This window comes from Amaranthus tricolor, chromosome 2, assembly GCF_026212465.1.
Source record: "Amaranthus tricolor cultivar Red isolate AtriRed21 chromosome 2, ASM2621246v1, whole genome shotgun sequence".
In the NCBI taxonomy this organism is placed as follows: Eukaryota; Viridiplantae; Streptophyta; class Magnoliopsida; order Caryophyllales; family Amaranthaceae; genus Amaranthus; species Amaranthus tricolor.
The window spans coordinates 35972341-35990797 of NC_080048.1; the positions used below are offsets into that span (position 1 = coordinate 35972341).

At 27.6% G+C, this 18457-nt stretch overlaps 1 protein-coding gene, 1 long non-coding RNA gene and 1 other non-coding gene across 3 annotated transcripts; all 3 read right to left on the minus strand.

Moving 5' to 3' along the window:
- Window positions 1-2193: 2193 nt before the first annotated feature.
- Window positions 2194-6014, minus strand: LOC130806597 (uncharacterized). The gene is made up of 3 exons (XR_009040333.1): window positions 5163-6014; window positions 2883-3800; window positions 2194-2800 (listed from the first exon to the last, which is right to left on the minus strand). It is a non-coding gene; the product is annotated as an uncharacterized LOC130806597 (long non-coding RNA).
- A 2682-nt stretch (window positions 6015-8696) lies between these two features.
- LOC130806599 (protein OXIDATIVE STRESS 3-like) lies at window positions 8697-10848 on the minus strand. The gene is made up of 2 exons (XM_057671736.1): window positions 10374-10848; window positions 8697-9035 (listed from the first exon to the last, which is right to left on the minus strand). Exons 1-2 carry the CDS (start codon window positions 10637-10639, stop codon window positions 8747-8749), a joined length of 555 nt encoding a protein of 184 aa, XP_057527719.1. The 5' UTR covers window positions 10640-10848; the 3' UTR covers window positions 8697-8746.
- A 7510-nt stretch (window positions 10849-18358) lies between these two features.
- LOC130807105 (small nucleolar RNA Z103) lies at window positions 18359-18452 on the minus strand. The gene has a single exon (XR_009040477.1). It is a non-coding gene; the product is annotated as a small nucleolar RNA Z103 (small nucleolar RNA).
- Window positions 18453-18457: the final 5 nt, after the last annotated feature.

The following is an 18457-nucleotide window of genomic DNA, read 5'->3' on the forward strand; positions in this document are numbered from 1 at the left end:
TTTCAAATCTGTATCTGATGACTGATATTCGAATTTTCAAATTAAATATCTAATTCCAATTATAATTTTAGATGTGAAATCAAATCATTCAAAATTTCAAATCATCAAATAGAAATATCATTGAGATTTTCACATTAGAGATGTGCCAAGCCAACCATGGCACCAACCCAAGATAGTGTTCCTTGTACATGCCAAGCATCTCATCATCGTCCACTTAGAGTACTACAATACAAATAAATGAGAATTCAAAACACTTAATCATTTATAACTTATTTTAAATTCTCCTCCACTTAAAAAGTTTTGTGAACATCATAACTTTCTAGTGATGTTGATGCTAATATGTAATAACCATTTGTGGTACAAGACATAGTTTTCTTTAAGTTTAAAATTTTTTTAATATTTTAATAAATTAGCGAGAATGCTAGTATTTTAAATATCATTAAAAGTATTTTACTATCAATTAAATATATTTAAAAGTATTTTAACAAAAAGTTTTGTGAACATTATTTATAACTTATTTTAAATTCTCCACCACTTAAAAAGTATTTTACTATCAACTAAATATCTTTAAAATATTTATGTCAATCTAAAATAGTGCAAATATTATGAAAGAAAATGCAAGTAATCTAAAATGGGCTTCTTGATGTTCCCATGGAGGGAAAATGCTGTATTCAAAAAGTACATAGAATATAGTTAATTCTTTATATTATTTATTCAAAAACTTCAAACAAAGGCTCTCGAAAATAGCCAAGATTTGGTGAAATATTTGAAAATCCATACTTTGTAGCATATAGCCTAACATTAGCCTTTGATTATAGAGTTTTTATTTCTCAATAATGTAGCCATCCATGCATGTTCTAGTATAAAATTTGGCTTCTTTTTGCTATTATTTGTGATATCCTTGTATAAAGAAAGATGGCACATTTTTCAAATACTAGAAGCACCTTTCTTTTTGGATTATTTAAGCCAAATGGTTTAATTAATTAAAATAATAAAATATTTTTAAAAGGTAAATCATCTTATTGCTCAATGATAATACTCAATATATTCCTCCTAAACTAATAGCCAATAGGATTGGTTAGAGATCAACCACATTTAAAATTTCAAATATAGAGTTGTTGTCTTAAGAAAAAATGAAATCATGCTTAATGTTAATGACATTTACCAAGGGTTTGTGGCAAGTTATGTTTTTGAATTGAGTTTACAAATAAATCAAATTAGGGCTAATAAGTTTGGTTATTTATTGATTGTTGGTATTAAAAGGTAGTATGAAATAACTTGTCTAAATTTTCATGAAATTTTATGTCATTCATTTATTCCCATTGTAATAAAACTTTGATCATAATAAAATTTTTTGTTTAAAATATTTTATTATTACCTCTTACGGATTTTATGAACAAAGTGAGATTATGATGGAGAACAAGTATAATAATTAATCCTTATTTCTCTTTCATTACCCCTGTTTATACTCATTAATAACTTTAATCCTTTAGTCCTTGTCTTATCCCCTCAAAAACACGTCAACATAAAAACTGCATTTTATTTTTCTTTCCTACACTCAATATTAATAATTTTACTCATTGAACAAGTATATATTCATCTTTTTGAATCACATATTTTAATTTATTTTTCTTTTTGATTTGTTTTATGATTATTACAGTATTTTCTTTTTGGCTATAATTTAAATTTTTTCTTTAATTTTTATCTACATATTTAACTTTTTATTATTTTTTCTTATTTTATTGTCGTTTCGTATTGTTCACAAATTATACTTCATCCATTACGAATCACTTGCAACATTAGGAATATTGTACTATTCATTCATCATTCTTAGTTTGTGACTTGTGTTTATTTATAAGTAAAAACATAGTTAAGTGGGATCTCGTTTGATTCGTAACACAAAGATTATTAATGTGCAATTTTTATAATTTTTATTATATATAATTTGAAATATTGAGGATTGATTTAAAGAGCAAAGTTTGCGTAAAAGCAAACACAAGTAAATTGGAATGGAGACAGTAGTACGTGCAACAAATGTTTAAAACAATCCTTAAACATCGCCACCTTTTTCATTTTATCGCCAATACCCCAATAAAATTACGAATTTGCCCCTGGAACTTTAAAAAATTACGACTTTGCCACTGAACTTAAAATTTCTTATTTATACTCCAACATCACTAAATAACTCCTCTATCACACTTAAAAAACAAAATTACAACATCAAATTTTTGGAGCAAAAACTAAGAAATTCAATCCGCAAATAAATAATCGAGCTAATTTTTATTCGAATCGTATTAATAATAATTTTTTTAAAAAAAAAGAAAATAAAATAAAAATAAAATAACCCAGTCGCATGAAATCTGCGAGCCAACCCTAGTTCAGTCGCACGACATCCACGACTCGACCGCGGTTCAGTCGCACGTTTTGTGTTGGCTTTCAAATGAGCTATTACCGCTACCAAGATAATACTTGAAAGACGAGCGTTGGCTTTCAACTCTGCTGGTAGTCTGGTTACCCATGTGTAAACATTCATTCGTCCACGCACGCACAAATTTCTCTCTAAGTGGAATACATGTTCCAGCCAAATACCGAACGACCTTTTTGTTCCTAACCGACTAGTTAGTCACGATCGATTGCCATCTCTGTTCAAATTCGTCGATTGTAGAACTTTCAACCAAGAGGTTCCGTCTAATTTTCCTGAATACCTGCCCTTGTTGATTTCTATTCCCGTCACACAACTTGTCCACCATGTTCTCAATGTCGTTTGCAATATGCCAAATGCATAACAAATGCCGCATATCTACATTAAACACAACATTGAATGTAATTAAGACATATTCAATAAATAAAACGACAATAATTAATCAACAAAACCTTTTTACCTGGGAAGACGTTACGAATAGCTGCAAATAAACCTTTGTCTCAATCGGTTACAATGACGCTAGGAGTCTGAGCTGTGCCAAAAATATCTCTCAATCCCTGCAACACCCACGAATATGACACAGCCGCCTCATCTCGCATCAAACAGAACGCAACCAAGAAGTTGTGATTGGTTAGCGTCATTCCGATCACTTCACACAGTGGCCACTTTTGTTTATTTCTTTTGTATGTTGTATCTATCAACACAACATACGACCACTTACGTATCATTTGGATAGAGGTAGGATTTGCAACTAATAATCTGATCAATCCCCCTTCATTATCCAAGTCTGTCCAGACCACGTAATTAAGTTCTGTGGCCATATAAAGACAGTGTTGAAGGGGAGTCCTACCCTCCATCTCTTCCCTCCTTATTGATAGCCTAGCATTATAAATCTGATTCATACTAGTAAAAAAACCAGGAAAATTTTCTCTAATAGAAGTCATGATAAAGGCCGGTTGCATGCCGGTTGCACTAAGCTGTCGTATGTGCTCCCGAATATCTACATTGATCCTATTTGCCCTTACATAACCATCTTTGTACAGTAACAACGGGTGGTTATGTCTTTCTTTTTCACAAGTACACATCCTTACCGTCCAATGTCTTTCTCCTGGTTTACGACTACTTGCTACAATCAAAAATTTACACACACAACTCCTACTTTTAGAACCAGGTCGGGCAGCATTATCTAGATTATGTAAAAATACACACTAACTCTAGAACATCCTTCTTTTTGTTTACAAGAAGCATGTGTAAATTGAAAATCAATTATTATTGCTATCGCATCGGCCCAACTATGTAATTCATCTAAGGAAACAGATTCCCTATCCGTAACAAATCTACTGGAGTAATCTACGTTGTCTCCTAAGTTTTCAAAGTCCTACAAATTTGAAATATGAAACAATCCATACATTAGGTCATTAAAAAATTATACATACAAACATTAATAATAAAAACATTCAATAATAAATAAAAATTATAAATTATTTTAATAATTAATATTAAAATATTAGTAATACAAATTAATATTAATTAAAAATTATAATTTACTTAAATAACTAATATTAAAATAATAACAATACAAAAAATATAATAAAATAATTGTAATAATAATAAAACAAGTTAATATTAAAAAATAAGAAAATAATAATAATAACATATAATTATAAATTATTTAAATAAATAATAACAAAATAATAGTAATGTTAATAATATAAATTACTTACATTAATAATAATAATAATAATAATAATAATAATAATAATAACAAAAATCAATAATAATAATAATAATAATAATAATAATAATAATAATAATAATAATAATAATAATAATAATAATAAAAGTAGAAATATTATTATTAATAATAATATTAATAATAATATAATAGTAATATTAATAATAATAATTTACTAAGACGTATAATAATTTAAATAATAATGTAAATAAGAAAAAAACCAGTCGCACAAAACGTGCGACTGAACTGTGGTCTACTCGCCCAGTTTTTGCGACTTCATTTTTTTTAAAAAAAAATACACCGATTCAATTTGATTAAAGTACGTACCGGATCCGATTCATAGTCGCTTTCGTTAGCCATAGTAAATCGATTCCAACTAACAACTTGTTTAAAATCGAAGAACGTTTTTAGAGTGATAATATTGTGTTTGAATTCGTATGTCCTACAAGGATGCCTCTGAAAATTCAATATATATAGAGTCGCGATAAAAATGTTCGGGATTACATTCAAACTTTAAATTTAATGTTTTTAAAGTGATAATAGTATTATTAAGTGCGATTTATATTTATTAAACAAGTTTTAAGTTCAGAGGCAAATTCGTAATTTCATTAGGGGATAGCGATAAAATGAAAAAGATTACGATATATAATAATCGCCGATGTTTAATCATTACTTGAAATTTTTTGGAGAAGATTTGATTGATAAGCAACAGAATATTTAGGTAGCAAAAGTAGAATAAAATGCTCATGGGATGACATCATCAATTTTAGAGTATCCGGTAAAAAATGATAAAGCGGTAGAAACTATAAAGTGAGGAGTGAGGACTCAGGATTAGGTTCTTTTTATATAATATAGAGAAAATTTTATGAAACTACCTATTCTATACATGAATTTGCAAAAAATTACCTTATCTAATTTTTTTTGCAAAAAACTACCTTATGTAATACTTTTGTTTGCAAAAGACTACCTTCTAACGGATTTGAGAGTTTGACCGTCAAAACTAACCTTTGACTATCACGTGTGACGCACGTGACCCTTTAATAAGCAAACCTTCCTTCTTCATTTCAGAACTGTTCTTCATTGCTGCTCTTCAAACAACTATATCTGATTGATGGAGCAAATTGCGCCTGAAAATGCAAGAAAAATCACTAGCATGCTGCTTGAGATGGATCAAACAGAAGTACTACATCTGATTGAGTTTCCAGATTCTCTCAAAATGAAAGTTGACGAGGCCCTGAAAGTTCTTCGTTCAGCTACCTTAAATCCTGAAGTTTGTGATCAGAGTAGCTCGCTCTCGCACACGGAATAATAAAGCTTATTCATGATGCAGTGTCAAATAATACTGTTTGATGCACAGTCAAATTACTTGTCCTAAAATGCTGATTTAATCTGTATCTCATATAATTGATGATCTGATTTTAGAGTACTAGAGATATCATATTTAGAATCAATTGACTTTCAATTTTCAAATGCAATTCAAAGGCCCTTTATTGAAACTAATAACCAAAGTATGAATCAGAGTATAGCAATTTATCAAAATCTCTGAAAATGGGAAGAAATTTTCACCGATATATCGATTTTGCACTTAGGAACTACAAGAAATCTGGGTGGATATCTTCCTCAACAGGTTGATCAATACCTTCCTTTTCAAGTTTATAACCACGCATCAATCTGAAATCATCAGCAAAAGCAGGTCTCAACCCTTTGTCAATATTATCAACATCTTCATGTTCTGTCATGTACTTAATCCATTTGGAGGCACCTGGTTTCTTCACTTCCTTGCACATATTCGTGTGCTGTAGCTGCTGCTGCCGCCACTGCTCTAAATGTCTAGCAGCAATGAAGAACAGTTCTGAAATGAAGAAGGAAGGTTTGCTTATTAAAGGGTCACGTGCGTCACACGTGATAGTCAAAGGTTAGTTTTGACGGTCAAACTCTCAAATCCGTTAGAAGGTAGTCTTTTGCAAACAAAAATATTACATAAGGTAGTTTTTTGCAAAAAAAATTAGATAAGGTAGTTTTTTTGCAAATTCAGGTATAGAATAGGTAGTTTCATAGAATTTTCTCTATAATTTATATTATTTTTAATTTTGAACAATAACCCATTACTTTTTTCTAATCCCATTTATATATTTTATTTTTTTTTTAATTTAATCCACATAATTCATTTTTTCTTTATTTATTATCATTTTTTTTTATAAATTATCATGTTTCTGTTTGATGTAAATCAAAGAAGACATATGAGTATTTTTTTCACGAATGTTAATGCAAATTTAAAAGTCAAAAAATTTAATTGTGGGTTTTTAAAAATTCTAAAAAGTTGATATGTAGAAAGTTTACATTGAGACGAAATTATAAGATCTAACAAGAATAAGTTTTTTCATATAGATCGATAGTAAATTGCTGGTTAAAAATTTTATTGTAGATTGAATAAACAGTTTGTTTTATATGAGACTGTTTCACCATGAGACAACTAACCTATTTCTCTAAGTGCTCAGTTTAATATTTTAAATAATCATTTTAGGGCTATAAGTAATGACTCCTATAAAAATTAATACTTTATAATTATAATAATTATTTTAAAATTACAAGTGATAACTTTAAAATTATAAATTTATATCGAGTTAGTTCAATAAAAATAATCTTATTATAAAACTATTTGATTTGAAAATTTGTGTTAAATATTTAATTTGCATTTTTCCTAGTATTCCGGTTACTATCAAGAAAAAAGTGCCATGTTTGATGTTTATGTAGAGATTAGGATACAATCGTGCCACATTGTGTTAGAGTTGTGGTGCTTGACTATGAGTAGTTGCTAAAGAGTAAAGATGTCCGATCCATTTAAATGTTACAGGATACATTTTAAATATAATATTTTAATTTGGGTTAATTTTAGTTATTGTGTATTTATAAATAATATTAATATGATTTTTTATAATATATATTTATTTTGGACTAACTGGATTACACCCGATTTTAATTAATCGGATAAATGTTAAACATATTTTTACCCATTAAATATCGATGCAATTTAAAAATGATCTGTAATCATCTTATCTTACACTTTCTCCGTTTCATTATACTTCTTATATTTGACTTTTTATGTAATTCAATGTATTGTTTTGATCATTATATATTGAACTATTCACATCTAAAAATATAAAAGTTGATATTATGAAAGAATGCGATTAGACGATTTAAACAAGATCGTCTCATTTGACTATATTTTTTCCTACACATTACTTGTAATATGAAAATAAGCCTAAATGATGAATAATGTTATTAACTATAATAGCAAATATTTCGGAACGAAAGTGGATAAAGGCGACTCCTTTAAGTTTTGATTGATTATATGGTGGTATTTAAATCAATTCATGTGCTATGCGAGTGAGCAAATTAAATTCGTTTTAATATGTATGTGGATGTGGGGTAATACATAGTAAGTCTTAAATTTGATTTTATGAAGCTGTAAAACAAATTCTTAATCCATCTTTTGATTAAATTAGTTTAAATTTTAATAAAAATTATTAAATAATTAATTTATAAAAATATTTCAACAATAATATATTATTTATTTTCAAAAATGAAAATAACTAAATGTGTAATAAGGATTACTATAACTAAATTTTGAACAATGATATTTCTCAAAATTATATAAAACCTCATACTATTATAAGACCATTATAATATAGTATTATATTCTCCTAAATCCTAATAGCATTATGCGGGGTATATTAATAATAATATTTCATTATAGATGAATTAAAGAAAAATTTCATATGATGACTCCGAGTTTTTGATTTTTTTTATTTTGTAAGCGATTTTTTTTAATTTATGTGGTGACCTCGAGCATTCAACTTTTTAATGATGTGGTAGACAAGTTCTTTGTTAATTTAATTACTCATTTCGATTAGATTTTCAAAAAAGTGTTCCTTATTAAGGGTCATCGTTTGTTCTTAAGTAAAAAAGTCATTATGATGCATAATAATAACATCAATTTAACAAAAAATTTAGCCATTTGTCTACCAAGTGAAAAAGTTAAAAGCTTAAGGTCATCACGTAGATTAAAAAATTGTTTGTCCACCACTTGAAAAAGCAAAAATTTAGGTTCACTCCATGAAATTTCTCTTAATTAAATTAGCCCCTCTAGTATGAAATCGTCTTAACGGGTTTACGCAAAAGGTCCATAAAAAAAATAAAAAAAAAAAAGAAATTTAAAGGGTTCGACTGATAATCTGACTTTTTTTCACGGTGAGACGATCTCAATAAAAAATTAGGATAATTAAATATAAAATTCATAATTTTTTAATGAAAGGATCTTATAATGGATTAAATCTATTTAACTGAAGTATATACATTTTATTTTTTTTGTTTTATAAATAACAACCAAAAATTAATTAACATCAAATAATGTTATTTGTTAATATAGTATATTAGCATAATATCAAGATGGCGCAAGCTTTAATCTATAAAAATATTAATATATTTTTTTCATCAAACCATTAAAAAAATTTCAATTATCCTACAAACAACTTAAAAAAAATGAAATATTTCCATATGTATTTTAGTAAAAACAAAAAGTATCCAAATCAAAAGCTAGTTTGTACAGGATTTAGAGGAGGTCTACAAGTAGTTATAAAATTCCCTTTTCTACTTAAACAAGATAAAGAACTCTTTGAAACTTTCTTTGATATTCTTGCTTTTGGTGAACAATTATTATAAGATCTAAAATTATTTAAACAACCACCATAACTTCTACAAGCTTTTAACCTTCTTTGGTATGGACTTTCTTTCTTTGCAAGATCTTCTAAACTTGTAACCTTTGTTAGTGTTGTGAATGATTCAGACTTTCCTTTGTAATACTTAGACAATCCTTTCCTACAAAAATCATGCACAAATTCCATAAGAAAAATAAATTACCATATATTGATTGTATAAAGACCTAAAAAATTGAGATTTATTATAGTTTTAATATCTAAATGATTGATAATATATTAAAATCAGGGGCGAAATAAAAATTGACAAATTTTATGAAGACGTTGATGCAATTTTTAAAATTATGATATTTTTCTAATAATTTTGTATCTTTAAACACCTACATATGCTAAGTAATTTAGTTGCGAGGCCCTAAATTTTTCGGGATCCTGTGCGATCGAACACGTTGAACATACTCGAAACCTTCTATGATTAACATGCATTAGGACAAAAAGAATTGTAGAAGATTTTAATATAAAAAGATAAAAGGTTTTAAATATTAAAAGTATACATATACATAATTATAAAAGATGTTGTGAATCATCATCATCCTACCCAGTATATTCCGCGCATAGAAGACTAAGGCCAGGGTCTGGGGAAGAAAAGACGGCGGCAACTCATACCCATAAAGGAGAGCGCGGTCAAAGGAATCCCCCGGCTCGAGGAAGATAAAGAGAAGTGATTACATGTGCAAGATAACTTAAAGGCCTAAAAAGGGGAGCTACTACAGAGAAAAACACAGAACTAAAAGAAAGGAAACGATAAGACATAAGAGCATGAGGTTATGGGCACTAAAAGGAAAACTAAGCGGACATCAAAAGTCTGGGACATGGATATGTCGTCTCCAACTGCTTCTATCCCTAGTCAAGTCCGCAGAGAGGTTTTCAAGTCCGCAGAGAGGTTTAACTCATACAAGTCTAACTCTTATTATAAAACAATATATAAAGAAAATTAGAATATATTATAAAATTTGAATAATACTAAATTAATTATATTACCTAATTATATGACATAAACTTAAAATTTATCATCATATAACACATCAAAATATATTATTACATTTTTAATTTTATATTATTTTCTAATTTACACTTTTTAATATATTATCTAATTTTTTAACGAACACCTCATGACTTTCTTTAGCTTTGACCATTTTAAAATTCTTCAATTAAATTAAATTACTTTAATTGATAAATTTGGACTTTATTCTTATATACGATAGTTTTGTCTTTTGAGTATTTCATCTATATGTTTTACTAAGTCTATTTAACTGTTTATCTTTTTCTTTTTTTCCATTTCTATAACTATAATTTAATTATGCATTCTATTTTAATGAAATTGTTATGTATTTCTTGATTAGAGGAAAAATTTTAAGAAAAAAATATGATAATTTTATTGAACGAAGAATCAAATTTTATTTACTCCCTAGGGCAATTGTGAAGGCATTAAAAATGGACTTACTTGATAGGAAGTTGATCCATGAGTTCGGATAATTCAAAAAGGGGTCCATTTGATGGTCTTGGTGATGATGATGATGCATCATCATCCAAATCCGATGAGGATGATTCCTTGGAATTGCTAGAATCTTCAAAGGAGGATGATAAACTTGATTCACTTATGTCTTCATAAACATCATCTTCATGATCTCCACCCATCATACTTTGCAACTTATGATGATGATGATCATTTGTTCCTTGTCCATGACACATGCCCATGCCCATGCCCATTATATGTGTTGATAATCTAGATGATAAGTAGTGATAATGAAAAGCAATGGTATGATATAACAAGGTTTAATTTATACTCTTTTATGGTCTTATATAAACATAACAGAAAAATATAAGATTGAATCTATCCTGGGGAGCATATATATAATAATATATAATATAAATATAATATATCCACATAATTTAAGCCACATGGCTTAAGATGGTTGTTGTCTCAACCACACTTGGGATATGATCAGATACAACTAAGTACCATGGTAAGATTTTACAACCTAACATGATGATGCCACGTGTAAGACTTTGTTTTGCCAATATATTATATTTTTCGTTATATTACACTTATATTATACTCCCTCCTATTCAGCTTATGTGTCCCATTTCCTTTTATGGTCAAGTCACCTTAATTATCACATTTCTATTTTTGATATGGGTTTTTGACTTTTATGCTCCTAGTAACTTTATCCTATTTTCAATTATACTCTCCATTACCCATACTAATTTTCCTCCCTTACATTAAAAAATTCATAATACCACTCTCTTTCCTACCCTTAGGGTCCACTTTTGACTCTCCTTAAAATCCATGAAAAGTCAAATGAGACTCATAAGGTGAATAGGAAGGAGTACTTAATACACTTCACTTTAATACGCAATTCAATGTATTGATTTGATCGTTTATATTTTGAGTTATGCATAATAAAATGAAAACAATTTTAATATCATAAAACTGCATGATTAGACAATTTTAAAAAATTTAAATAATAAATAAATCTAAAAATAATATGTAGCAACTATTTTAAGCCGGAGGTAGTATATGGAGTCAAGACAAACATAGATAAGACTAGCAAACATTGGTACAACCGCATGTAGAGAATATTAAAGGATTTGTATGAAATAAAGAAAAAATAAAAATCTTATCTTAGAGATTCGATATCATCCTATCCTATGTGGGGTTTGTGGGTTGTGTGGGTTACTTATTTAATTGTACTATATTAGGATAAGCTTTATCGCCCATATCCAAGTCACCTTTGCTCCTTCTCCTACCATTTATGTTATGTGTAATTTAGTACGAACCTAAAAGGATATTTATTTATTTAATAGGAATATAAGAAATATTTTTGGCATATACTTTGTATCATCTACATTTTGAAATAATTCTTTTATAGCACTTTTTTTGCCAATATCATAATTTTTTTAAAAGTTTATAGAAAAGAAAATTTGAGGTCGAGAGTACAATTTGATGAATTATTTTTTCAATCTAGCTAATGGCAAAGAAATTGATAACTTTGTCACACAACTTAAATATGGCTCATTATGTTCAATTTTGAAATTTACAAGAAAATAAATAATAAAGCATTTGATCTCCGACTCTAAGATCATTAATTAAATATAGCGGACTCTGTTGGGACATACTGAACAAAAAGTACGTTGCTCCCAAAACACATTGATCATTAATTAAATATTATCTAAATAATCCTCTCTCAATTGTAAACCTAAACCCGTCTCTAGCTTTGAACACTTAGTATATTCTTCAACTCTAGGATATTCTTCATTGTAGACTTGCATTGAAGTACTTCAAGAACCTAATTTTTTATCAATTAATAAATACATTAGGCCTAGAAAGGACATAATTTATATTCGATGAACCTTGATGACCTCTTGATGTTGTTGATTGCATTAATTTTACATAAAATTCACTTAAATTTCTAATTAGTGATCAAGTTGTATTCCCAAAGATGAAGGGTTATGCCGTTGATTTTGAGCATTTAAAATTGTTGTTACACTTAAATCTATCTTTCAAACACAAGTGGTATCAAAGAAAGTGGTTGTAAGTGGTTATTTTGTGAGTTCTTTATTGATTTGGGGTAAAGAAGCATGGCTAAACATTGAGTGATTTGATAAGAATCAAAATCTTGTTTATAATAAGTTAAAATAAGGCCATATTCATTTAACATAGTGTTTAAAAGACAATAGATGAAATTTTTAAGAAGTCGGTGAACATGTCTTTTACAAGAAGAAAGGAAATTAATTTAAATCCATAGAGCATTGTGTTGAAGTTGATTGTGCCTCTGTAATGAATTTTGACTACCAAAATATCAAGGCTATTTTAGACTAATTGGAGTCACTGTACAAGGTTGCAAGTGTTACCTATCGATTGCTTTTCAAGTGTAGATTAAATGATCACATGTTAAATTTCACGTTGATGATTTTTGCACAATTGCGATGCATTTACACATTATTGATGTGGAATTTAATGATGAGGTTTTCACCATATATTTGTTCTGTTATTTACCATTCTCTTACAAAATCTTTTGTGTAAAGAAAATCTAACCATATAAAAATTATTGTTACACAAATAAATTTGACTCATAGCAGAAAAAAATAGTTGTTTGTTAGATGTCGGTAGAACAAATAATACTAATACCCGCTTCAAGTGACCCATTGCGGATTTTGCTTTAATCATCATGTATTTTATTCTTAATTTAGAAACTAAAATATAGTCAAATAAGATTTTATTTAATTTATCTCAACTCACAATATAAATTATGATATTTTTAATAATTGAATTAGTATATTCTTAGGGGTATAAAAGTAAACAACACACTTAATGTGAATAGGAAGAAGATGGATAGTAATTATAATAATGGCGGTAAGAGTAGAAGGAAGTCAAAATATATGAGTTCTATACATCAAATCTAGAACTTGTAATTATCGAAACATTGTCTCAGTTATTTTGCATTTTTTTTCTGTAATTTCTTTTTACTTTTTATATATCATAAATTCGTTGTCTTACTTTCTCCTATTGAACCTTAGTGTTTAATTTTCTTATTGGGTCAAGACGTCACGTTATCTAAATGTCTTATTTTTATTTTGAATATGTTAATTTTATCAATTTATCTTTTTTAAACTTAAATTTTTCACACTTATACTTACTAATTCCACTTTATCTTTTTTTTACAAATAAATATATATATATATATATATATATATACCAAAAGTATGATTTATAAAAAACTTTGACTTGGAATGACCCCAAGCAAAGCACACCCCTTAAGCCCAACAAAGCTACACCATGGTAAGCCCACCACCAAACAAAACCCGCTCACCTAAGCAATAACTCTTCTATTTTCAGAAACTGTACCCGCTGTTCTAAAAATAATATTTTTTTACAATGTTTTGAATCATAGGAGTTTTCGAGTCAAAAATAACTTGGTTACGCCAAATGTCGTAGATCATTTTTGTTCAGCATGTCACAATCAGCTTTGCCTTGTCTGTTTTCTTCCGATTTAGCTTGTGCATGCACTTAAGCTCTTCCTCAAAAGAGTCCACTACCCAGGGTCTTTCCAAAAACCTAAACACACCAGCTCTAATTTCTCGGGTATTAAGGCACTCAACCATTATGTGGTTCAGAGTCTCGTTACCCCCTTCACACAGGACACAAGATGTACCACGATCTTCCATCCATTTACTGATGCGATCTTTCATAGCCAACAGATTTTGAGCAGCAAGCCAAGAGATGAACTTAGCACTCAGGGTACTTTATGATGAAACCATCTCTATTGGGCTTGTCTATATACATATAGTGAATTATAAGTAGTCCGCTTATAATTTTAAAGCGATAACTATTTATATGAGTTTGTCTCATGATAAAAATGATATCGTGAAAGACGAGTTGAACTAAAAAATATATTATTTGGGAAAAATAACACATTGTATGTGCGGATAATTTTATTCACTTGCCCCTTATTTAATAACAACTATTCTTGTGAGAGACCCTCTCGGTAACAGACTCGAAATTTCCCTTTAATCATCCGATTAATTTTTTTCCGATAAATTCTTAATTCATAATCCCTAAACTCCAATTTAATTTAGTCATCATATATACTTTTATTCCTCGAGATGTAATTCTTATATCCAATTTTATATTCCCTTAAAATTTCAATACGTGTCCGAGTTCTTTAAATTATTTCCAACTTGAAATTTTATATTTCTAAAATATTCTTTTTGAGCCCAAAAGTTTTAATTACTAATTTATATACTTCGAAAATTTCAAAATTATTTAATTAACTTACGGTGTACTAAAGTTTTATGTTTTAGATGCTTAATTTCTAATTAATTCCGTTAACAATTATTTTAACGACTTTAACACTTTCACTTAAACTATTTTAAAACTAGTAATTATAATACTAAAATTAATTACACTTTTAAGCTTGTTTTTACACCTAAACTATTCCTAACTACCTAAAACTAATTAGTCAAAACCTACCTATATTCTTTTTATTACTTATTTACTTACATAAGTAAAGTAAGTTTGAAAAGAAATCAAACTTCATCCTTACCATCATGTTGGATGGTTATGCATAAGATATGGAGCCATGATTTTTTTTTTTTATCCAAATATTATAAGATCTTGTCCCATAAATATCTTCTTTATATACTAGCTATTTTCCTAACATTCAACCTTGCAAACTTAAAACAAAACTCACCTAAAATATATCATTCCAGTTATGTAATATTAAGGAATTAAGTCATCTACTTTTCTTCCATTTGCTCCTAATTTCGCTTTATTATATCATATACTAATTTCCTAAAATTAATTAGTTGAAGAAAATCAAGAAAAAGAAGCATTGTTGGATATAACTTTGGGTACTTGAAGATCATCATTTTGGGGTTTTGGGTTTGGAGCGTTGGAGCTTGGAGGATCACGCTATTCATTTCCTATTTAGTACTTAGTATTAATCCTTGGTAGTAGTATAGTATAATTTCTTACCCCTACTTTTTATGTGGAAATTTTACATTATATTTACTTTATACTATGTAAAATATGAAATATATGGGGCATGACTAATTAGGAAAATTGGTTGATGAATTTATAATTATGTTTATACTAAGTATGTCATGCTAAAAATATTGTTAGTATGTTGTTTAATAAATTTTTAACATGTTAGAAAGTTGGGTGGATTATTATGCTCTAATTAAAATTAAGTTTCACTTATGAATAAATTTGTGTTAATATGTTTATGGGTTATGTGTTATATTAGGAATGTTATTATAATTAAGTATTTATGCTAGAATTTATTTTTAATATGTTTATGTTAGTTTTAAATAATTTTAATAAGTTGTGAGTAGTTTTTATGAACATGTTATTAAAATTTATTTGATATTTATGTTATCGAATTTTCAAGTTATTGTGTTGAAGTTTTTATTTTTTTAGTGATTATGTCAATTATTTGAACTGAGGATATACTACAATAAAATAAATTAAGTTGTTTAAGTGGAAAATACTCCAAAAGTAACCTAGGCCATTTGACCATATTAGTTTATATATAATAAAAAAAATAATTAAATAATATAAGTTACTAAGTATCCATAATAAGATTAAGATATATTTGTAAATAACTTTTTATAAGCAATTAAAGTGTTTCCTTGAATATATGAGAAACTATAATAAAGATAACTTTTATGATATTAAATAAACTAGTCGTACAAAATAATTCTTTTTACTTTACTATTTGAGCAAAAATTTATGTACAAAGATATAAAAGTATTTTTAGAAATTTGTCTCTTAAATAATGAGTAAAATATTGATTTTTATGAAAATGTAAAAAATAAAGTTTTACCCGTTTTATATCTAAAACATTGATTTTCGTGAAAATTATAAAGTTTACTTGAAATAATGATTGTTGTGAAGTTTTAAAGTTTTACTTGCTTTACAACTAAAAATATTGAATTTTCGTAAAATTACAAAGTTTACTTGAAATAATGATTTTTGTGAAAAATTTGTAAGTGTCACTCTGTTTTTATAATTAGAGATATTAATTATTGAGAAAATTCTTATCTTTTTGTAAATTTAATAAAGTTACTTGTTTCCCTAAAACTTCAAACGTTGATTTTTGTGAAATTGTTGGATTTGAAAAACTTATCCTGAGATTACAATTTAACTTGGAGTTATAAATAAAATAATTAATTATCCGAAAAGAATAAGTTGTATTGATTCTAAGTTAGATAATATTGATTTTAGGAGTTTAATTCAAGAAAAATAAATTTTATTAGCTACTAATAGAAAATATTAAAGTGGAGACTATTAATAAAATAAGTAAAATTTTAAGTTATAAATGAGGAAACTATTAAATATAGAGTGATAGATAAAATATAATGAGTAAAGATTAATTTATGAACTACAAGGGCCTAAAGATAAAATTTAAGTCTATAGTAGTAACTATATTAAATAAAAGAAGTTATCACCTCAGTTGAATAAAGTCAAAATTAGCATGTAATAATGAAAATGTGATGAACTTATGTGAAATTATCTGATTAGTGGTTGAAGACCCTCATAGTAAGGTAATGTCGAACCATGGACCGGCAGGTAAAATCCCGGCGCCCCTGTTAGCCGGCACGTATAAATGCGGTGTTAGACAGGGGGTTAGCTACCTATCCTGTAGAAGCTCGAGCATAAAAATTGTTGGGGTGACGACCCCCACCAGCCACCACAGTTAGATATAGGGCTTTGGCCCTAATCTAGCCAGACCCTTACATATATCAGGTGTCATATTGTTGCGCTTGTTTGTTGATCAGTGATAAACTTGATTAGTGTTGATGCAATGATGCATGGTACGGTTATGAGTATTAATCAAATAAACTTACTTAAGTATTAAGATTACTGATAGTATAAGTGGCAATAACGTACTTCTGTAAGAATCGAGAATGGTATCTTAATAAATTAAAAGTATAGAACAGAAAAAAAATATGGTAAAAGTATACGGTGGTGTCAATTAATTATAAGTTCGTACTTAAATTATTATTTTGTAAATGTAGCGTATTATTGCCGTATTTTGTTGTCTAGATTTATTACTCTTAGTAGAATCTTACTTGATTTATCTCAATGTAAATTTTATAAATATTTATAATTTTTAATTATATTTTGAATTAGAACATTAAATAATGTGTCAAAACTAAATGGGAAACTTAAAAGAATTAGAGGAAATATAATCTAATCTTAATTCATTTAGTACTTTCCTATTTAATCCAAAAATAAGATGTTTTCAATACTAAAAACCCTAAAATCAAGTCACGTAATTTATTACAAAATAAGATTAGAATTGTTATCTTCAACCCAATTAATGGTTTAGATTTAGATCAAAAGGTTTCTAACCCGATTATATACTTCCTTCGTTCTGAAATAGACGCTAAATTACACTTAGTGTAATATTTATCTTTCAAAGCTTATTATATATTACGGCTAATAAGTAGGAAAAAATAGTCAAGTTAGAAATCTTGTTTGAATCGTTTAATCGGATACTTTCAGAATATCAAATTTTTATAATTTATATAATTTTTAGTTAAGCATAATTTAAGATAAATGCTCAATATTACATACTTCTCTGTTCTAAAATATTATTCATTGTTCAAGCTTATTTATATATTACAACGAATGTGTAGGTAAAAATATAATCAAGTGAGATCTTATTTAAATAATTTAATCGCGTACTTTCATAATATTAACTTTTTATAATTTTTAGATTTGTATAATTCAACATATAAATAAATAATATTAAATTACGTAAAAAGTAAAATATAAAAATATGATGAAACGGAGGAAGTATGTAGAGTCCTCCGATACAGATACAAATACTTGTACAGTATACCCCTTCAAATTTAATCAAACCAACCATGGGTAAATGTTTTAAAAGTTTTTAAAATCTAAAATGTGAAGCGTAAAAGATGGATCAGAGGACTGGCTTGGATTCTCAAAGAGAATAAAAATAGCTCAGTTTAATCAGCGTCGATCATCTGGGGAAATCATCATCACCTCCATCTCAC